General features: G+C 48.3%; 1 protein-coding gene across 1 annotated transcript; it reads right to left on the reverse strand.

The window, feature by feature from the left end:
- Nucleotides 1–224: 224 nt before the first annotated feature.
- LOC138242784 (zinc finger protein 132-like) lies at nucleotides 225–9,901 on the reverse strand. The gene is made up of 2 exons (XM_069198334.1): nucleotides 9,297–9,901; nucleotides 225–3,039 (listed from the first exon to the last, which is right to left on the reverse strand). The coding sequence occupies exons 1-2, from the start codon at nucleotides 9,682–9,684 to the stop codon at nucleotides 1,295–1,297; spliced, it is 2,133 nt and encodes a 710-aa protein (XP_069054435.1). The 5' UTR covers nucleotides 9,685–9,901; the 3' UTR covers nucleotides 225–1,294.
- Nucleotides 9,902–22,769: the final 12,868 nt, after the last annotated feature.

Genomic DNA, 22,769 nt, shown 5'->3' on the forward strand with positions numbered 1-22,769 from the left:
ATACAGTAGAGCCTCCTGTCCTGACTGGAGGAGCTTATAGGCATCCTCTCACGAGGCTCCAGTAAATGTAGGTGTTTGTGCATTTACAGGCACAATTATTAATTGTAGCATTAAGTCAGAAAATGATTCTTTGATGGCTATTAGAAGACCGTCCCAGCGGGATACTCAGCAACACACACACTCGGATATTAATACAAGAGAATACATTTATTAATGCATAAAATGTGCATTTGAACATAACAGATCTTATAGTGAGGGTTAGCAGAATACAAAAGGTATACATTCAATCACGAAGAGTTACAAATACTAAGAGGGACATACATTCAGTATATCATTCATTTAGACCATTTCGTAAATGAACTTGGTTACAACTTCTACACTAAATACTCTAAACCAAGTACATAACTCATAGGAATTAAATTGATATCAACTGGCATTGAGGCAGTGCTGGTTTGACGTGAGAGAAGGAGAAGGAGGGAGAGATTTCTGCTGCGGTGCGCTGCTGATGCTCTCTGAAGACCGGCTAGTTAGTGTTGGCTGAAACTAGCAGAGTTTGCACACAGAAAAGTGACTGCAGATCTGAGCAAGTCACACTCTTTAGACAGGAAGAAGACCGGTTCGTTCCCGATTCAGCGCGAGTCCTGAATACTGATATTCAGCTGTCCACAGTTCCAAAAGTAGTTCACTCGTTGATCAGGTGAGCGTTCACAGTGGGTTCACGAGGCATGCTCCTGGGCTAACCTCAGGTGGATCCTTTGGTTACACGCTGGCAACCTCCGTTCTCAACTCTTAGAACAAGGAAAAGTCCTGGCACTGGGACAAACTGGCCGTTACGTGACTGTCTGAGCTGAGTCTGAAGATGTCCAGGAGGAGCTGGAGGTTTACCTGGAGGAACTACGGTCGCTCATTGGTTGAAAGATCCATGGGCATTTGAGAATCATTTTGTGACTTACTGCTACAATTAACAATTGTCCCAGGAAATGCACAAAACCCTACAGTTATTGGTGTCTCGTGACAGGATGATTAACCATGAACTCTGACCTTGGGGTTGTAAACCACTTGGGATGAGACTCTCCTTTGGAATCTGCACCAGAGATGACCATTCATTAGGGTGGCTGATGGGACTCAAATTTGGGAGTTGTTCCTTATCAGAACACTCTACCAGCTAGAAAAACACCTTAAATGTGAACCAAATGGAATGGCCTCTCTGTATCAAGCACCACTTGAGATGAGTGAGAGAGAGACTGGCAAGGGAGCAGCAAACTTAATTCCTGTATTTTAATAAACCTTGCCGCTACAACGGTCTTTCTCCTGAGTGAATGCGCTGGTGGGTTTTTAAGTCACTTGAGCAACTAAAACTCCTCCCACACTGACTACAGCTGAAAGGTCTCTCTCCTGTGTGAATGCGCTGGTGTGATTGTAAGTTGCTTATCTGAATAAAACCCTTCCCACACTGACTGCAGCTGAATGGTCTCTCTCCTGTGTGAATGCGCTGGTGGGCTATTAAGCTACTTGACTGACTAAAACTCTTCCCACACTGACTGCAGCTGAACGGTCTCTCTCCTGTGTGAATGCGCTGGTGGGTTTTTAAGCTACTTGACCGACTAAAACTCTTCCAACACTGACTGCAGCTGAATGGTCTCTCTCCTGTGTGAATGTGCTGGTGTGATTCTAAGGCGCTTATCTGAATAAAACCCTTCCCACACTGACTGCAGCTGAATGGTTTCTCTCCTGTGTGAATGTGCTGGTGGACTATCAAGTTACTTGACCGACTAAAACTCTTCCCACACTGACTGCAGCTGAACGGTCTCTCTCCTGTGTGAATGCGTTGGTGGGTTTTTAAGTCACCTGACCGAATAAAGCTCTTCCCACACTGACTGCAGCTGAACGGTCTCTCTTCTGCGTGAATGCGCTGGTGGGTTTTTAAGTTACTTGATTGACTAAAACTCTTCCCACACTGTATGCAGCTGAATGGTTTCTCTCCTGTGTGAATGCGCAGGTGGGCTATTAAGTTACTTGACTGACTAAAACTCTTCCCACAATGACTACAGCTGAAAGGTCTCTCTCCTGTGTGAAGGTGCTGGTAGGGTTGTGAAATGCTAGACTGACAGAAAGGCTGCTTCTCCCTGTGCCTTAATGGCAGTTTGTCCACTCCATCTGAGCAAGGCCTTGAGTGATTCTTCTTCATCCCCTGATCATGCTGGGGTCTCTTATTCTGCAAATGCTCCATGGAATGGTCTTGCTCTGTGTGCTGAAACTGAGATTTGTTTTCTCCATAGTGTCCCTCAGTGTGCTGCTCAGCCGTGTGAATCATCTGGGGCTCCTTCTCCAGCTCTCTGAGACTAAAACCATCCAGTTCATTCAGTTGTTCCTCTCTTTGCCCAAGAACAGACATACTCTCTAGTTCATTAAAACTTTCAACAATTTTCTCAGTAACCAGATTATTAAACCTGTGTGTAAAGCATTCAGATACTAAGGGATCATATGACTGTTTCAGACTCTGCAATGACAGTCTTTCGACTTGAACAAAACAAGGCCTAATTATTATCAAGCCCTGTAGGAGCTGCTGTTGCTCCTCCCTGTACTGACTCTCCTCTGTGTGCTGTATCTCAGTACAGTTCTCTTTACCAGGTACATCAGTCTGCTGCTCTGCAGGGTCAATCAACTTGGGATCCATATCCTGCTCTGTAAGATTTAAAGCATCCAGTTCTTCACTGTGCTCTTGTACAGAGACACAGCCCAGTTCATTACAACCTTGTGTAATATTGGTTGTGTCCAGATTATTCATCTTCTCTGTAAAATCATCACATACTAAGAGCCCAGGTGTCTCACTCTCAGGCTCTGTCTTCATCATGGGCACAGAGTCCAGATCCTTGATACTCTGTCTGCTCTCTGTGTGCTGCTCACTAAGTGCCTCTTTCCCTTCCGAGGCAGGGAGCTCTGTCTCCTGGATCAGACTGGAGCCCCATTCCTCCTCACTGTGCTGCTGTTCAAGAGGAGCCCTTTCCCCAGCGTCGGAGAGAACACTGGCCTCTGTGCCTGTAAATACAAGACAAGACAAGACCTTCATAAGAATAAACTTTATTTTATAGTTTCATACCTTTAGAGGTGGCTAATCAAAGCATTTTACAGAATGCCAACAACATAAAATACACAAAATTAGCACGATGAGAATACACAGTTAGAGACAGTAGACAGTAGACAGTGGTACTAAGTACAGTAGGAAGAAAGGGGTACAGAACAGTTAAATAAAGACTCTTCTGAAGAAAAAGGTTTTGAGTCTGGATTTGGAGTTTAGAGAAGGTGACTCTCTGATACCTTGGGGAGAGAATTCCAGAGCTTGGGGCAAAACAGGAGAAGGCCATGTCACCCATAGAGTGTAGACAGACTGGGGGGAAAAATTGTTGAACACAATTAGAAGAGCTAAGATTGCAAGGTAGAGAGTAGGGTGATAATATCAGACCAGTATGGAGGTGCCAAGCCAAGACTTGCAGTCTTATAGGTGAGCAGGAGGATTTTTAAGTCGATATGAATCCTGACAGGAAGCCAGTGCATGGACTACAGGATAGGAGTAATGTGAACACTTGCACTAGACCTGGTCAGGATGCTGGCTGCTGAATTTTGGACATACTGGTGTTTGTTCAATGTGGATTTAGAATCCCCAGAGAGTAGAGTGTTACAGTAGTCGATTCAAGATTAGACAACACTTTTCAGCAACAGTTAGTGATAACATAAGGCGTAGTCGAGCAATATTTATGAGGTGAATGAAAGATGTTCTGACAACATGCTGCACATGTGGGTCAAACGTCAAATATCATCCCCAAGTTTTTCAATTTAGACTGAAGCTCAAGTACGTGACAGAGTTATACATTGGTTGTACAAAGTTGATGGGTGGTGCCAATAAGCATGATTTCAGTCTTGTCACAGTTAAATGAAGGAAATTTTGAGTCACCCAAGTTTTTATATCAGGGATACAAATAAATAGAATAGAGACAGCCACATCTGCATCAGGTTTGGTATGGATGTATATTGGAGTATCATCAGCATAGTAGTGATAGCTGAGGCCATGTGATCTTAAAAGCTTTAAACTACACACATTCAAGTACACTCACAATCAATTTGGGTTGTTTAAACATAGCGGAATAAGTGGGTATAAGGACATGTTCTGATTTATCTTAATCAGAAACCTAACTACCATGTAAAAAGTAAGACTTCTGTAATAATATCACTATTACATTACATTTACATTAACACTCCACTGAGAGAGAGAGGGGGGGTTAATACAGACACATTGACTGGACACTCCAGTACATTAACACTGCACTGAAAGAGGGGTTAATACAGACACACTGACTGACTGGACACTACAGTGCATTAACACTGCACTGAAAGAGGGGTTATACAGACACACTGACTGACTGGACACTACAGTGCATTAACACTGTACTGAGAGAGAGGGGTTATTACAGACACACTGACTGGACACTCCAGTACATTAACACTGCACTGAGAGAGGGATTAATACAGACACACTGACTGGACATAACAGTAAATTAACACTGTACTGAGAGAGAGAGGTGAATACAGACACATTGATTGACTGGACACTACAGTACATGAACACTAGACTGAGACATACAGACATGGTCAAACTGTAACTTAGAGCATCTTACCACTGCACTGAGAGAGGAGTTAATACAGACACTGACTGGACACTACAGGACATAAAGTCTGCACTGAGAGAGAAGGGTGAAGACAGACACATTGACTGCACAATACAGTACATTAACACTGCATTGAGAGAGGGCTTAACACAGGCACTGCGACTGGACAATACAGCACATTAACACTGCAATCAGAGAAAGGGACACACACTGACTGCACATTAGATTACTTTAAAACTGCACAAAGAGAGGCTGGTTATTACAGACACACTGACTGGACACTCCAGTACATTCACACTGCACTGAGAGAGGGATTAATACAGACACATTGACTGCACAATACAGTACATTAACACTGCACAGAGAGAGGGGTTAATAGACACACACTGACTGCACATTACATTACTTTAAAACTGCACAGAGAGAGGCTGGTTAATACAGACACTGACTGGACACTGCAGGACATAAAGACTGCACTGAGAGAGAGGGGTGAATACAGACACAGAGACTGGAGACTACAGCACATTAACACTGCACTGAAAGAGGAGTTAATACAGACTGACTGTACACTATAGGACATTAATACTGCAATCAAAGAAATTGGTTAATACAGACACACTGACTGCACACAACAGGTCATTAACACTGCACTGAGTGAGAGGTTGATACAGACACTTTCTGGACACCACAGTACATTAACACTGCATTGAGAAAGAGAGGGGTTAATATAGACACACTGGATTAATATTCAAGAGGCCTCAATACAGACACAGACCCTGGACGACAGTAATACTTAAACCGATTAAAAAATGTTTATATACACAATCATTAGTATACTTATATAAATTTAGACCAATACAACTTAAATACAATATTTATAAATGTTCATGTGGATAGCTGTGTCAGCATGTACAGTGCTTTGCGAAAGTATTCGGCCCCCTTGAACTTTTCAACCTTTTGCCACATTTCAGGCTTCAAACATAAAGATATACATTTTTTATTTTATGTGAAGAATCACCATCAAGTGGGACACAATTGTGAAGTGGAACGAAATCTATTGGATTTTTGAAACTTTTTTAACTAATAAAAAAATGAAAAGTGGGGCGTGCAAAATTATTCGGCCCCTTTACTTTCAGTGCAGCAAACTCACTCCAGAAGTTCAGCGAGGATCTCTGAATGATCCAATGTTGTCCTAAATGACTGATGGTGATAAATAGAATCCACCTGTGTGTAATCAAGTCTCTGTATAAATGCACCTGCTCTGTGATAGTCTCAAGGTTCTGTTGAAAGCGCAGAGAGCATCATGAAGACCAAGGAACACACCAGGCAGGTCCGTAATACTGTTGTGGAGAAGTTTAAAGCCGGATTTGGATATAAAAAGATTTCCCAAGCTTCAAACATCCCAAGGAGCACTGTGCAAGCGATCATCTTGAAATGGAAGGAGTATCAGACCACTGCAAATCTACCAAGACCTGGCCGTCCCTCTAAACTTTCAGCTCAGACAAGGAGAAGACTGATCAGAGATGCAGCCAAGAGGCCCATGATCACTGTGGATGAACTGCAGAGAACTACAGCTGAGGTGGGAGAGTCTGTCCATAGGACAACAATCAGTCTTACACTGCACAAATCTGGCCTTTATGGAAGAGTGGCAAGAAGAAAGCCATTTCTCAAAGATATCCATAAAAAGTCTCGTCTAAAGTTTGCCACAAGCCACCTGGGAGACACCCCAAACATGTGGAAGAAGGTGCTCTGGTCAGATGAAACCAAAATCGAACTTTTTAGCCACAATGCAAAATGATATGTTTGGCGTAAAAGCAACACAGCTCATCACCCTCAACACACCATCCCCACTGTCAAACGTGGTGGTGGCAGCATCATGGTTTGGGCCTGCTTTTCTTCAGCAGGGACAGGGAAGATGGTTAAAATTGAGGGGAAGATGGATGCAGCCAAATACAGGACCATTCTGGATGAAAACCTGTTGGAGTCTGCAAAAGACCTGAAACTGGGACGGAGATTTATCTTCCAACAAGACAATGATTCCAAACATACAGCAAAATCTACAAAGGAATGGTTCACAAATAAACGTATCCAGGTGTTTGAATGGCCAAGTCAAAGTCCAGACCTGAATCCAATCGAGAATCTGTGGAAAGAGCTGAAAACTGCTGTTCACAAACACTCTCCATCCAACCTCACTGAGCTCGAGCTGTTTTGCAAGGAAGAATGGGCAAGAATTTCAGTCTCTCGATGTGCAAAACTGATAGAGACATACCCCAAGCGACTTGCAGCTGTAATCGCAGCAAAAGGTGGCTCTACAAAGTATTAACGCAAGGGGGCCGAATAATTTTGCACGCCCCACTTTTCATTTTTTTATTAGTTAAAAAAGTTTCAAAAATCCAATAGATTTCGTTCCACTTCACAATTGTGTCCCACTTGTTGGTGATTCTTCACATAAAATAAAAAATGTACATCTTTATGTTTGAAGCCTGAAATGTGGCAAAAGGTTGAAAAGTTCAAGGGGGCCGAATACTTTCGCAAGGCACTGTATAGGCTGCAAAGGAACAAGAAACAGGTTTATTCTATGCTGAAAAAAAGAAGAGAGAAAAAACACGGCTCCACGGCCGAAACGTTGTGTTTTTGTCAGCATGGAATAAACCTATTACTTGTTCATTTATAAATGTTGTTTCATAATGACGTTGGAATACAAATTGATTCAGTGGAACAATTGTTGAATGTGAACGAGGTGTTTTCAGCACTGTAACCGGACAAAACAGTTCAGTTTCCAGTAAAGAATCTCGTTACTACATCACACAAGTCTTTCCCACTTCACTCTGCATCTCTGCACTATGTTCTCACCAGTGAGGAAAGTTTTTATGACAGTTTGATAGTTTGTTAGATAACAAGAATGTTAACTTTTGTGAGATGTTTTCTTTAAAATAAAATAAAAAATCTCACCATTGAGTTAGTTATAGACACTGTTCTTTAACACACTCTGACTTCATACAAGTCACCAAACTGACACCGGGGTAAAGTTCGCTTGAAGTTCGAAAACGATTTTGGCACGCCTGCAGCGCTTTCACGAAATCTCTTAGAGTTACAAAAACACTTGCTTTGTGTATAAAATACATTGTGGATGCTTTCTCAGCCTTTACTTTTTCGTTTTTATGACATTTTTATGACATTTTTTTGACCAAGCACGAATATTCTTTTGTCCATATCTCTGCAATGGAAGCACATGTGGTGTGTAAAACACTTGGTTTCAGCAGTGTGGCTGTTGTATTTGAAATGCTATTGAGCCATGAAGACAACCCACCTGTCCCAGTGCGTTACCTGTAGTGTTATCTTCAGAAAATCCTAAAAAATATAAAGAAAGGTTCCACAACCCAAAACAAAGCTGGGAAAAGTCATTAAAAAAAATAAAGAAAGGGGCCACAGCCACAGCAAGGTTGTATACGGTTAGGGGAGCTGTCTGGTGTGTAAAACACCTGGTTGCAGCACTGTGGCTGTTGTGCTTGAAGAGCTATTGACTCGTAAATAGCACCCCCCTATCCCCATGTTCCGCCTGATAATGGTGCCACATTGAAAAAATCATAAAAAAATAAAGAAAGGGGCCACAGCCACAGCAAGGTTGGATGAGGTTCGGGGCCTGTCTGGTGTGTAAAACACTTGGGTACAGCAGTGTGGGTGCTGTATTTGAAATGCTATTGAGCCATGAAGAAGACCCACCTATCCCAGTGTGTTACCTGTAGTGTTATCTTCAGAAAATCCTAAAAAATATAAAGAAAGGTTCCACAACCCAAAACAAAGCTGGGAAAAGTCAGAGGACCTGCTTAGTGTGCAAAACACTTGCAGCATTGTGGGTGCTGTGGTTTAAATGCTATTGGTTTGTGAACAGAATACCCCTATCCCAGTGCATTGTGCCATATTAAATAAAAGCATGAGAAAAAGAGATTCAGAATGCAAAGCTGTGTCAGTGTTCTGTGTAAAAAGTCGGTTTGAACATCATGGGAGCTGTTTTTAATAAGCTGCTGGGAAAAGAATATTTTAATCTTCCTGTTGTCAGTAGTATTGTGAATATAGTTGACCCTTACCTGAATGAAAACAGGATGTAAAGGAAGGGTTTCAGAAATCAAACAAAGCTTTATTCCCGTGCTTACAGTCTGGGTAATCGGAGACTGCACTGTTCTGCTTCCTATGGTCATATACGGGTTTTTCGCACGAAGCCGTATTGAACAGTATTTCTCGCGTTGTGAACGTGGGCACACAGCGGTCCCCCGGGTTCCAGTTCGTACGTAATTACGCATCAATGAAAAACCGGAGTTTTAAAAAAAGATAATTAGCTCACTGATAGTTTGATGTAAAGGCTGTGGAAATATCCACGAGTCGTGGTCTTTAAAATGCTTTTGGTTTGACGGCGTTCTGTGCTTCCATTGCGAAGATATGGACAAAAGAATATTCGTGCTTGGTCAAAAAAAATGTCATAAAAACGAAAACGTAAAGGCTGAGAAAGCATCCACAATGTATTTTATACACAAAACAAACATTCTCGCAACTCTAAGAGGTTTCGTGAAAGCGCTACAGGCGTGCCAAAATCGTTTTCGAACTTCGAGATAACTTTACCCCGGTCACACTGACCTGACAGCTCCAGTTTCGTGTCCATTTCTTCTTTTATTCCTGCAGTCACTTCACAAGGAAGCGTCTGGGTACCCTGATCTGTCTGTCCCTGATCTCCTCCTGCTCCCGACTCCTTCTCCCACAGCTGCAATCTCCACTTCAGGCTCTCGTTTTCCTTCTTCAGCTGCGCCATTTCACTCCCGACACTGTCCTTCACACACTGTGTGATTTTAATCACGGCCCGTCTCACCAGGATCTGGGAGACGCTGTGGAGTTTGTCTTGAAACGAGACCTGGGAGTCAGACATCGTGTTTCGGAAAACTTCTGACACTTCATACACGATCGATTTGAGCAAAACCTGCATGAAAGAGTCAAGCTGGGTTTGCAGATTTAACAAGCACTCCGCCATCCTTCTTCAGAGTCGGTCAGAAACAAAGGCTGACTTGCGATGTTTAAACAGAACAACTTCTTTATTTTTATTCTTCACAGATTCTGTTATCAGGCCTGTGCTCTGTTCAAGCATAAACACAACCGACAAGACTCTACGTTTTCAGAAACTGAAGTTATTAAAAAACAACTTCCTTCTTTATCTAAAGAAAATGATTCAATCACCTACACGTGGGTGAAATACATGCAGTGTCGCGCCGTATGATGACGTCATTCGTTAGCGTGGCGGCGACTTCAAGACAATCGAGAAGCAGAGCTGAGAAAGAGGAGTTTCTGCAGCCGGATATAAACTTCACTGCACCTCCTAGCGCCACCTAGTCAAGAGAAGTGAATCATCTGCGACTTGTGCCGTTCGTAAGTGTGAATTTTGTGAAACGCATCAGATTTTTTTTTGCCCTTCCACAACCCTCCTCCCCAACGAAAACGTCTCAAGTGGATTTTTGTTTTACATCTCCCTATGCAGGTGTTTGTTTAAAGAAAAAAATCCGTAATTTTCTCTCCAGCTGGCAGTATTTCTTCTGCACCCATAAGCAAGATTTGTATTTCATATTTCACAAATAGTATGAATGTTGTTGAAAAACAAGTTGTTCCAAGATAGGAAATAAATACTTGCATTAAACTAAATCAAGCCCTATGTGATTGTCTTTAATAATACATTCTATATGTCAAGACAGGAAGAAAGGCACCTCAGGATTTTCGACACAGGATCTCCTGTTTATTGAGAGAAGTTTTAACCACCTGTCAGTTTTCATGTCCAGGGAACTCGATGTGCTTTCCGTGTCCTCTACACCCGCCAGTAAAGCACAGCATGGGCTCAGCATCTTGACATCTCCCAAACAGAGTTGCACAGAGACCTTTTGGAGGGCAGTGGCTCAAAACGAGAGAAGGGGGCACTTTCCTTGGCAGGACTTATTACATTAGAGTATCCTGGACACAAATCATGCCCGCTTGTATTTCTGTGTTTTTTAATTCTACAGGAAGTTTTAATGTGACTTCAGAGGCATTATAATATTCATTATAAAAAAATAGTTGTCCATAATTGTTGTTTATGTTTGATTAACAGACAAAATATGACAACCCTTCTACTGAACATATAGATAGATAATACTTTATTAATCCCGTAGGGAAATTGATGAAAAAAAATACTTTATTTGCCTGATATAACACATCTTAACAAGAGGACAGAGCAAATAAAATAATTACCATCTAATTACACGCAATACCAAATGCAATCTCTTTCCATCTTAAGAGCAAGAGTTCACATGATAGCTTATCAAATCAAAGTTTTTTTTTTTCTCTCAACAGCCCAGTAGCTGTGGTCCTGCTATCACAGGGAAAGGCGGTGACGTCACCCGCTCTGGTACGCCGGCTCTTACACAGTGCCTGTCGGCCGTAAGCGTTACAGTATTTTAATACGTGTCGAATATGCAGCCTATGTACTACGATACAGTACGCGCTAATACTTCAGTGGACACAAGAGATACTCTGTAATTCTATACCACTCCGTAGGAATGCGTGCTACGGATGCAAGTGACCAATTGTATTTAAAAAAAAAGCTACTATATCTCCGGCAAATAGGGAGAAAGGAGAATGTGCGTGATTTTGGAACAATGCCAAAGTTGTAAACACAGGAATGCATAGAAATACGTGCTGCAAACGCAGGTAATCTTGTGAGCACAGGAAAGCGTGATAACAGAAAAATATTTAAGAACTGTTCTAATTTGAGAAAAATACACCAAGCGTCTCTGTGTTTCGCTCCCATGCGCATGAAATAAAAACTTTAAATAAATACAGAAATAAAAACTGAAACGCGGAAAAATGCAAGCTTGCGGATTGCTAAAGCAGGTAAGCTACTGTAGCGTTTTGCAGGTTCTTTCTCAGAACCAAAGAACAGTGGAGACGCGATTAACCAAGCACTGGCTTTATTTTATAACCACACCAAAACCAAACACAGGATCTACACACACATGAGGAGACTGACGAACACGTACACACATTTAGGGTGGTAATTACCTAACAACACACTCTACTTTTACAGGACTACACAGGGCACTAGAATTACTAGGACATTATTTACACAGGCAGGGTCAGCCGCTGGTCATCGTGCTGACCCTCAGACTCTTCCCGGCTACCACTCCCAGCATTCCCAGCGGTACTACGAGCGCTTCCTCCTCACCACCAGGCGAGGGCGTTACACTGCCCCCACCTGAAGCGTCTGGCGTCTCGCCGACGTCGAACACCCCCCTCAGGCTGTACTCGTATTCGGCCAACTGCTGCGGAACCCTGCGTGAGCGGCCGCTGCGCCGCGGTGACGGCTGGCGATCCACGGACGCCCCACTATCGGCCGGCTCCGGCCCCGGCTGCTCCTCTGGAGCCTCCCCACACGGCTCCTCCTCCCGGGCCCGGTAGGGGGCCAGGCGGTCTCGGTGCAGGACCACCACTCTCCCCCGTGTTCGCAACCGGACACGGTAGCAGACCTCGCCCACCACCCCGAGTACCTCAGCGGGCCCCTCCCACGACGGCGCCAGCTTAGGACTGAGGCCTTTGCGGCGCGCGGGTTGTACACCCAAACCGAGTCCCCGGGCTGGAAGGCAGGCCCCCTGCAGCGCAGGTCGTAGTACCGCTTCTGCCGGACCCCCGCCTGTGTCAGGTGGGTCCGTGCAAAGCTGTGCACCCGCTGCATCCGCTGCCGCAGGTCCCACTCGTAGTCCGGTCCAGCCGGCGGTGCCGACCCGTCTCCGGGCGGCGGGCCGAAGACCAGGTCCACCGGTGTTCGCATTTCCCGGCCCAGCATGAGCGAGGCCGGGGTGCACCCGGTGGATTCCTGGACCGCGGTCCGATACGCCCAGAGCGCAAGGGGGAGGTGGCGGTCCCAGTCCCGTTGGTGCCGGGACACCAGGGTGGCCAGCTGGGTGGCGAGCGTCCGATTAAACCGCTCTACCAACCCGTCGCTCTGGGGATGCAGCGGGGTGGTCCGCGTCTTAGTAATCCCCAGGCGCTGGCACACTCTGGCGAAGACCTGGGAAGTTACGCCCCTGGTCACTGTGTAACTCCTCCGGCACCCCCAGCCTGGCAAACATCCCCTCCAGCAGTGCATCGGCCACCGTGGGGGCACTCTGGTCCGGGAGGGCGTAGGCCTCCGGCCACTTCGTAAAGTAATCCATAGCCACCAAGACGTAGCGGTTCCCGGCCTCGGTGCGCGGAAACGGGCCCAAAACGTCCACTCCCACCCGCTCCATAGGAGCCCCCACCTGGTGTTGTTGGAGGGGGGCCCGAGAGCGCTCGGGGGGACCCTTCTGCGCCACGCACACCGCACACGTTCGGCAGTACCGCTCCACGTCCCGGTGGCAAAGACCCCAATAAAAATGGCCTCGGAGACGCTGCAGGGTTTTTTTACCGCCGAAGTGCCCCACACCCGGTTGGCCGTGCACCGCTCGGAGCACCGCCCCGCGGATCGACCGAGGCACCACCAGCTGCCACCGTACCTCGCCACTGGAGGGTACCCGCCACCCCCGGCGCAGCACCCCGTCCTTTACCTCCAAGGCCTCCCACAGGGCGCAGAGGGCCTTGACGGACTTCGGGTGCGGGGCGAGCTCCTCTCGTGTAGGCCGCACTCCTGCTGCCCTCCAGCGGAGCACCGGGCCCACGTCAGGATCAGCTGCCTGACGCTGCGCCAGGTCTGGCAGGCCCACCCCCAGCGGCCCCTCCCGGGCCGTGGCCGCGGCGCTCACCCCCGCCACGGTGCGGACAGCCTCCTCACGCTGCTCCCGCCGGGCGCAGTGATGGCAGTCCGCGGCCTCGCAGGGGCGCCGCGAGAGAGCGTCGGCATTGAGATGGCGAGACCCCGCACGGTGCACGACAGTGAAGTCGTACTCCTGCAGGATCTCTATCCATCGCGCCATCTGTCCCTCTGGCTCCTTAAAGTGGAGCAGCCAGGTGAGGGACGCATGGTCGGTCCTCAACCGGAACCGGGTCCCGAACAGGTACGGCCTGAAATGGTGGACCGCCGCCATCACCGCCAGCAGCTCGCGACGGGTCACGCAGTAGTTCCGCTCAGGCCTAGTCAGAGCCCGGCTATAGTAAGCCACTACGCGCTCCCCATCCGGCCCCTCCTGCGCCAACACCGCCCCCACCCCCGAGTCACTCGCGTCGGTGTCGAAAATATACGGCAACCGCGGGTCGGGGTAGGCCAGCACGGGGGCCCCCACCAGAGCTTCGCGCAACCGGCCAAAGGCAGTCTCACAGCCCGAGTCCCAGTCAAAACGGCGGCCCTTGTCGGTGAGGCGGTGCAGCGGGGCGGCGATGCTGGCAAAGTCCCGGACGAACCTCCGATAGTACGAGGCCAACCCCAGAAAGCTGCGGAGCTCCGCGACGGTGCGTGGAGTCGGCCAGCCCCTCACTGCGGCAACCTTACCTGGGTCCGTAGCCACCCCTCGCGGTCCAACAACATGTCCCAGGAAGGTCACCTCCCACCGCAGGAGCTCGCACTTGCGGGGGTTGAGCCTCAGGCCAGCACGGCGGATGCAGGCCAGCACCGCCTGGAGGTTCGTCAAGGCCTGGTCAAAACTCCGTGCATGAACCAGCAGATCGTCCAGATATAACACGCACTGGTTCCGCGGGACCGATGCCAGCACCCTCTCCATCAGCCTCTCGAACGTCGCCGGGGCATTGCACAGGCCAAAAGGCATGACAGTAAACTGCCAGAGGCCCTGGCCGATGGAAAAGGCCGTCTTCGGGCGAGCATCGGGAGCAAGCGGTACCTGCCAGTAGCCGCAGCGGAGGTCCAGGGAGCTGAACCAGGTCGACCCGGTGATGTAGTCCAGGGCGTCATCTATCCTCGGCAGGGGGTAGGAATCTTTCCGGGTGACCTCATTCAGCTTGCGGTAGTTGACGCAGAACCTCCTCGAGCCGTCTTTTTTTTTAACCAGTACGGCTGGCGCCTACCACGGGCTCGCGGAGGGCTCAATCACCCCCGATGCGGCCTTCTCCCGGATCTTTTCCTCGGCGGCGGTCCGCTTGGCGTGGACCATGCGTCCTGGTGGGATGCGGATGGGCCGAGCGTCGCCGGTGTTGATCTCGTGTTGGACCAGGGCAGTGCGGGTGCAGTCCTCATCCCTCGCCGCAAAGAGGTCTTCGTTCTGGGCGAGTAGCTGCTGGAGCCGCTGCCGCTGGTCCTGATCGAGGCCCTCGCAGCTCCGCTGGAAGAGGTCCTCAACGGCACGCTTCGCTTCCACGCAACGCTCGGCCCCCGCCGCCGCCTTGTCTGGCCCCCCGGCCGACTCAGGGGCAGGATCCGGCACGCTCGCTCCCCGGCTCGCAGGCCTGGTCTGCCCCGGCGACTGACGCCGCCGCCGCCGCCGCTGCCTCTTGTTCCCCCGGCTCCGGCAAGCCCGCGTCCCTCGGCCTTCGCCGGACCTGCCCTCCACCAGGTGCAGTCGCTCCCCCTGCCACACCAACTCCTGCCGGTCCAAGTCCAACCTGGCCCCCACTCGCTGCAGTAGGTCCAGCCCCAGAATGCAGTCCTCCTGGATGGGTGCAAGGTAACAGGGGTGGCGCACCGTCGCTGCACCCAGACGGAAGGCAAGCACCCGTTTCCCCCGGACTGCAGCGAGCTGTCCCGTCACGGTCCTCAGCCGCAGGCTGGAGGCCTCCCATCCTGGGGGGTTGGTGCCCTCGGTGTCGGGGAGGACGCCCGGCCGAAGTAGGGTCACTGATGAACCGGTGTCGAGTAGGGCCAGGCAGGGTTGGTCCTCAATCCGGCAGTGGAGGTACAGGCCCCGGCTACAGCCGACTCGCCCCACGGTGGCGTGAGGGGCGCCGGTTTTTACAGCGCTCTCCGGAGCGGGGGTTGAGGTGTTCAAGCGCTGAGCCGCCCCGTTCCCGTTTCCCGACGCCGATCGGGGAGAGCGAGGTTCGGGTGCCCGGCAGACCCGGGCTCGGTGTCCTCTTTTCCCGCAGCGGTCGCAAATCAGCGTGCGGGGCTGTTCCGCGGCGGTCGCTGCACGGGCTGGCTCCTCTTCCCCCTCGCTGGATTCGGTCAGCCGGCAGGGCGCACTGCGTCTGCTGGCGCTGCCAGTCACCCCGAACACTACCTCAGCCCGTGTAGCAAGGGCCAAGGCCTGCTCCAGCGATGTTGGCGCGGCCAGCTGCACGTGGCGCCGCAGCTCCTCGGGCGAGAGGGCCTTGAGAAAGGCCTGGAGAGCCATCTCCCGCTGCGCCTCCCGGGGGAAAGTTGGGTATCCTCGGCGGGCGAGGAACATGACATCCGCGGCGACCGGGCCCAGTCGCTCTCCTGGTCGGCGCCGCCGCAGGGCCAGCCTCTCCCGCATCAAGTCCGGCGCCTCCTCTACACCGAAGCGCAGCTGGAGGGGTGCTGCCAGCGCCGTGTAGTCGCCTCTGTCCTCCTCCGGGACGTCCAGGAGCACCTGGCAGGCCGCTCCTTCCAGCGCCGCCGCCAGGTGGCCGGCCATCTCCGCCCGGCTCCAGCCATTCGTCCGGGCCGCGAGCTGGAACTGCGCCTTATAGGTCTCCCAAGGCGCCTCACCATCGTAGCGACCTGGTCGCACCCGCGCCGATGGGTGTGGGAATCGCTGATCGGCTCCGGCAGGGAGGGCATCCTCTCTCCGGGGCGGCCGCCCCAATTCCACTGGCGGGACCACTACTGGGTAGCCCTGGTAAGGGCTGTGGCCACCTGTCGCACCCAGGAGTTGCTCAGACTCCCTATGTGCGCCGCCGATGGGTTCTGCGTCTTCCAGCGTCAGCCGGCGCTTTACGGAATCGGGTAGTGTCTGCCACGAGTTGTTCATTCTGCCCGCTTCTGACACCAATGTAGCGTTTTGCAGGTTCTTTCTCAGAACTAAAGAACAGTGGAGACGCGATTAACCAAGCACTGGCTTTATTTTACAACCACACCAAAACCAAACACAGGATCTACACACACATGAGGAGACTGACGAACACGTACACACATTTAGGGTGGTAATTACCTAACAACACACTCTACTTTTACAGGACTACACAGGGCACTAGAATTACTAGGACATTATTTACACAGGCAGGGTCAGCCGCTGGTCATCGTGCTGACCCTCAGACTCTTCCCGGCTACCACTCCCAGCATGCCCAGCGGTACTACGAGCGCTTCCTCCTCACCACCAGGCGAGGGCGTTACACTACACTATTTTTGAAGAACCTTATTTACCGTTGGCAAAAGAGCTGACACGTATTATGTGTGGAGAAAAAGCTGCTAAACAGCTCGACCTGCTGCCCCCCTCCCCCTGAAAGACACAGTCATTCATAGAATTATTGAAATGAAGGATTATATCAAAAGTACGATGACAGAGCGCGTTAAGATGAGCAGATGTTTTTCACTGCAATTAGATAAATCTGTAGTCGATTTGGCCAATTTGCTCGTTTACGTTAGATACGAGTTTGAGCGTACGTCCCGTGAGGACTTTCTGTTCTGTAAGCCGCTACCAACAGGAACTACAGGAGAGGACGTATTTCAGCTTCTGAATTAATTTATCGAAGAGAATGGCATCGACTGGATAAAATGTGTCTGAGTTTGTACAGACGGTGCTAGAGCAATGACAAGCCGACATAACGGTGTAGTTGCACTAATTAGAGAGGTTGCTCCAGAAATTAATGTAAGCATTACAACATCCACCGCGAGACCTTTGCCGTCAAGTAAAATGCCTGACTATTTAATATCTGTTAGACTCTGTTGTGAATTGTGAGTTGTGAATCAAGGCTCAAAAAATAAATTCACATCTGCTTTGCTCAACTAAACAGGCTCACCCCTCTCACTGAAATGGTGCTTTTTTATTAGTTGTTGTTAATGTTGTTTTTCTGTAAAACACTTTGAGAAGCCACCTTTAAAGGCGCTATATCAAATAAAGTTATTATTATAATATTTATTATATGTATGTGTGAGTGTGTGTGCACGCGCACTCATGTTGGTCATTGAGAATTACTGGGGTTCCTATGAGATGATGACTTGTAGGTGGTACTTGGATGCTTTGGTTGGATTAGGGGTGGTACTTGGTCCAAAAAGTTTGAGAACCACTGCCTTATTCCTATTGAGCACAATCCTACTCTTCTCCTTCCTCCAAAACGCATTCACCTTATCGGCTTCTGCGCCGACTTACCGGTTCTGGGGGATTTATATCCTGTTTCCTGATGTAGTTCAGCTGTGTCTCCTTGTTTTGCTGCATAGGCCTTTTCCAACAGCGGGTCAGCTGGTTATCCTGGGTGGCCATCTTGCCCAGGTCTATATCGAGTATTTTCAGTGTTTCGCTCCGGAAATACCGGTTATAAATGACCCTTCCCCGGGTCCTCTTACACTCCCTCCCCCTGAGATCAGCCCCGTCCTCGGGCGGTCTAGAAAAAAAATAAACAGTGCATTTTGGGAGAGGGCATCTACATTTCCATGTTTCCTTCTGGGTCTATATACCGTTTGGAATTGAAACCTTTGCAGACTAAGACCCCATCGTGTAATTCTATAATTTTTATCCATATTTTGTAACATCCATGTTAATGGTGCATGATCTGTGTACAATATAAATCATCTTCCCAATAAATAATACCTCAAATAGTCTAGGGCCCATTTTATTGCTAGCCATTCTTTCTCTATCGTAGAAAAGTGTTTTTCTGCAGGATTCAACTTACGACTGATATATAAAATAGGATGCTCCAGTCCTTCAATTTCTTGCGAGAGTATGGCTCCAATTCTAGTGTCAGAAGCATCAGTTTGTACCATGAAGTCCGGTACCTGTAAGACGGGTTGAGAAGAGAGAGTTGTTTTTAAGTCTTGAAAGGCCCTCTCTTCCAATTCAGTCCATTTTTTTTCCGGATAAATCAACTTCGTTAAATCGTGCAGAGGGGCGGCAATGGAGGCAAACCCTGGAATGAAACGTCGATAATAACTCGCCAGTCCCAAAAATGTTCAGATTTGCTTCTTTGTAGAAGGTTTGGGCCTGTTTTTAATTAACTGCACCTTCTGATCTGGGGACATGATCAATCCTCTCCCGATCGTATAACCAAGATAATTGGCTTCCCGGGCCCCCAGACAACATTTATTTGGGTTGGCTGTTAATCCTGCTGCTCGCAACGCTCCAGTCACTGCTTCCAGGTGTTGTAGATGTTGTTCCCAGGACATGTTATGGATCATGACGTCATCCAAGTAGGTGGCTGCAAAATCACGATATGGTCTCAGAATTCGGTCCATTAATCTTTGAAATGTTGCGGTAGGACCCTGTACTGATATAGCCCCTCAGGGGTGGTAAAAGCGGTTTTGGCTTTATCTTCTTTGGCCAGCGGCACTTGCCAATATCCCTTCGTAAGATCAAGGGTACTGATGTATCGGGCATTGCCTAATTGCTCAATTAGTTCATCTATACGGGCCATGGGGTATGCATCAAACAGCGAGATCTCATTTAACCTTTTGAAATTGTTGCAAAATCGAACAGTTCCATCCGGCTTGGGGATCAGAACTATCGGGCTAGCCCACACGCTATGGGATTCTTCTATTATTCCCATCTCTAGCATCTTTTCCACCTCTTCTTTAATCAATTTCCTTTTTGCTTCAGGTACTCGATACGGGGGTAGTCTTACCTTCTTCCCTGGTATCGTTGTAATCTTATGTCGTATAAGATGGGTTCGACCAGGTGTCCGGGAAAAAACATCTTTGTTTTGGGACAGGAATTATTCTCCCACGGCTACAGCTCCCATTTCTTCTTCCAACGGGTCGGGGAAGAAGTGAGTGAGCAGAACTTCGGTCCCATGACATTTCTTCAATAAATTGATGTGGTAGATTTGATGTTGCCGTCTTCAGTCTTGCTGCTTGACTTTATAGTTGACCGGTCCCATCTTTTCCACCACCTCATAAGGACCCTGCCAGGAGGCCAAGAATTTACATTCGGGGGTCGGAACTTATACCAGTACTTTATCACCCAGTTGAAATTCTCTCGCAATAGCTCCCCTTTTATAAACTTGTTTTTCTTGAGCCTGTGCTTTTTCCAGGTTTTCTTTCACAATGGGAACAATAACGTTTATTCTCTCTCTCATTTGTTCCACATGTTCAATGATGGTCTGTAAAGGTAAGGGTTGGTGTTCCCAGGATTCCTTGACGACGTCTAATAGGCCCCATGGTTTTTGAGAGTATAGCAATTCAAATGGAGAAAAAACGGTCAAGGCCTGTGGCACTTCTCGTACCGTGAGCATGAGATACAGGAGCAGCTGATCCCAGTTTTTCCCATCCTTTTGCATAGCCTTCCTCAGCATGCTTTTCAGGGTCTTATTAAAATGTTCGACTAGACTGTCAGTTTGAGGGTGATAGACTGAGGTTCAGATCTGGTGTATTCCCAGTAGCTTGCATACGTCTCCATTGACTTTAGACATGAAAGGAGTTCCTTGATCAGTTAAGATCTCTTTAGGAATTCTGACCCAAGCAAACAGTTGTACTAGCTCCCTAGCTATATTTTTGGCAGTGGCAGCTCTCAACGGAATGGCTTCAGAGTACCTTGTAGCATAGTCCACTATCACTTAAATATACTGGTTACCTTTGGTGGTTCTGATCAGGGGCCCCACCAAATCCATCCCAATCCGTTCAAAGGGGGTTTCAATAATAGGGAGGGGAATCAAAGAGTTTCTATAATAAGGTTGTGGAGCAGTTTTCTGACACTCCGGGCATTCCCGACAGTACTTCTCAATGGCCTTATAGATCCCTGGCCAAAAGAACCTAGAGAGTAGTCTCTTGGACGTCTTCTTCACCCCTAGGTGTCCACCCAGAAGATGGCTATGGGCCAAGTTAAGGAGCTTCATCTGGTAGGCCTGGGGAATCAGGAGTTGTTCCACTTCTTCCTGTCCCTTCAGCTGCACCTGGTAGAGGAGATTATTTTTTATCATGAAATAGGAGTAACTCAATGTACTAGGATCAGTACACCACTTCCCATCGATTTTCCTGACATGTCCCCATGCATGCTTCAAATTTCCATCTTCTAATTGGGCCGTTCCAAACCTACCACGATGTTCGGGTGGCTCCAAGTCCGGTAAATCCATATTTACAAATTCATCTCCAAGTACAGCTCCTCCTTCCTGTGGGTCCGTCTCACCTGGGGCATCATTAGGGGCGTCACCTCGGCCTTCCGGACAGGGCATTTGTCTTCGCCTAGCTGTTGGCACAGTTTTCCAAATTTGGAGGAAGTGGGGACAGTCTCGTCCCAGTACCACAGGGTAAGATAACTGCTCAACCACTCCGACAGTTGAACGGTAGGTCCCCTGTTCTGTAGAGATGCTAATTTCTACTGTCGGATAGACCTTGGTATCCCCGTGAATGCAAGTAATGGATATCCCCTCTGTTCTTCCTGGAGAACGAGATCTCCCGTTCTCCAGGAAGTATTGTAGGGCTCACCAGGATCACAGTACTGCTGGAGTCCAACAAGGCCTCGACGGGTTCTCCCCCTATCTCGATTTTCGTAAGATGGGGATCCTCGCAGGTTGGGACCGGTGCTGTAAGGTAGTTACACTTGGGTTCATCTCTGGGGTCTACCTGCATGGGTTGGACAGGCTGGGGCAATGGCTGGCTAAGTGCCCTTCTTCCTGACAATTAAAACATCGTCGGGTTTCTTTCCATGGTCGGGGCCTGGAGTCTGATCTTTCCCGAAGGGGTTTCTTAAACTGTATAGGTCCTTGAAAATCATTGTACTTGATCGGCCAATTCTTCATCTCAGTTTCCAGACTCTTTGGGCTTCTTCTCTCCTCTTTTTGAAAGTCCCCCTTTTCCTCCCTAATCAAGGCCTCTGTGGCATGGTGTCTGTCCACTAAGTCCACTGCCTGATCTAGTGTCTGGGGATCCCTATCACTCACTTTCCTTCTCAGGTGAACAGGCAGACTCCTCACAAAGTGATCCAACACCACCCTTTCTACCACCTGTCCTGGGTTTAATTCTTCTGGCTGGAGCCATTGCTTTGCCAGATGTACCAGGTCAAACATCTGAGACCTCGTAGGCTTGTCCATTTTGTATCTCCAATTGTGTAACCGGATGGCTCGTATTGCCATGGTTACCCCTACTCTTGCCAAAATCTCCTTTTTCAGAGTCTCATAATTCTCGGCATCTTCTTCTTTTAAATCATAATATGCCTTTTGGGCTTCTCCAATTAAATAAGGGGCTACTCTCCCAGCCCATTGCTCTTTGGGCCATGCATTTCGAGATGCAGTTCTTTCAAATGTGGTTAAATAAGCCTCCACATCATCAAGTTCTGTCATCTTTTGTAGCCCAATTTGTTCAGCCTGAACGGTCTCTCCCTGTCTGCCGCATTTCTTCCCCTAATCTGTGCAATTCTTTGCGTACTAATTTTTGCTCCTCTATAATTCGTTCATTAGTTTCGCTTTGAATTTGATTCCGCCTCCTGTTGCACTTGGATAGCTTCTTGCTGTCCCTTTAATGCCTGAAATTGGGCGAGAGTGGCCTGGGACAATTGCTGTATTAATTGTTCCATGTTTTTTTCTCCACACACGCAAAGCAAAACCCCCACACACACACACACAAAAAACTTGCTTTCTCCGATTCTCAAACCCGAGCGGGAGCTGCCCGCATCCTCCACCAATTGTGGTGTCACCGGGGGAAAACAGGTGTAAAAGAGATCTAACTCACACCACACTGATCTTCTTTGTTCTTCGTCCGTACATCTCCCCAAATCCATTCCGCAATCCGTTGCCAGTATCCTTAAATGATCCAAATTCCAAAGTCTGTATGTCCACACTACTCCGCGCCGTATCCAAGCCGTTATCCATAATCTTATTCAAAAACCGTATCCAATTGTCCATTATTCTTAAATTCCTTCCAGCACACTCCTAAATCTCTCCTTCTTATCTAAACACTTTCACCTTATCGGCTTCCCCGCCGGCTCATCGCTTCTGGGGCATTTATATCCTGTTTCCTGATGTAGTTCAGCTGTGTCTCCTTGTTTCGCTGCATAGGCTTTTCCCAATAGCGGGTCAGCTGGTTATCCCGGGTGGCCATCTTGCCCAGGTCTATATTGAGTATTTTCA

Source organism: Lepisosteus oculatus, chromosome 14, assembly GCF_040954835.1.
Source record: "Lepisosteus oculatus isolate fLepOcu1 chromosome 14, fLepOcu1.hap2, whole genome shotgun sequence".
In the NCBI taxonomy this organism is placed as follows: domain Eukaryota; kingdom Metazoa; phylum Chordata; class Actinopteri; order Semionotiformes; family Lepisosteidae; genus Lepisosteus; species Lepisosteus oculatus.

What these genes read in the sequence shown, in the direction of transcription:
- LOC138242784 (XM_069198334.1), bottom strand. Translation starts at nt 9,684, where the DNA reads ATGGCGGAGTGCTTGTTAAATCTGCAAACCCAGCTTGACTCTTTCATG. An exon ending in CACGAAACTGGAGCTGTCAG is followed by an intron (nt 3,040 to 9,296) that starts GTCAGTGTGACC and finishes TTGTATTTACAG; the next exon opens with GCACAGAGGCCAGTGTTCTC.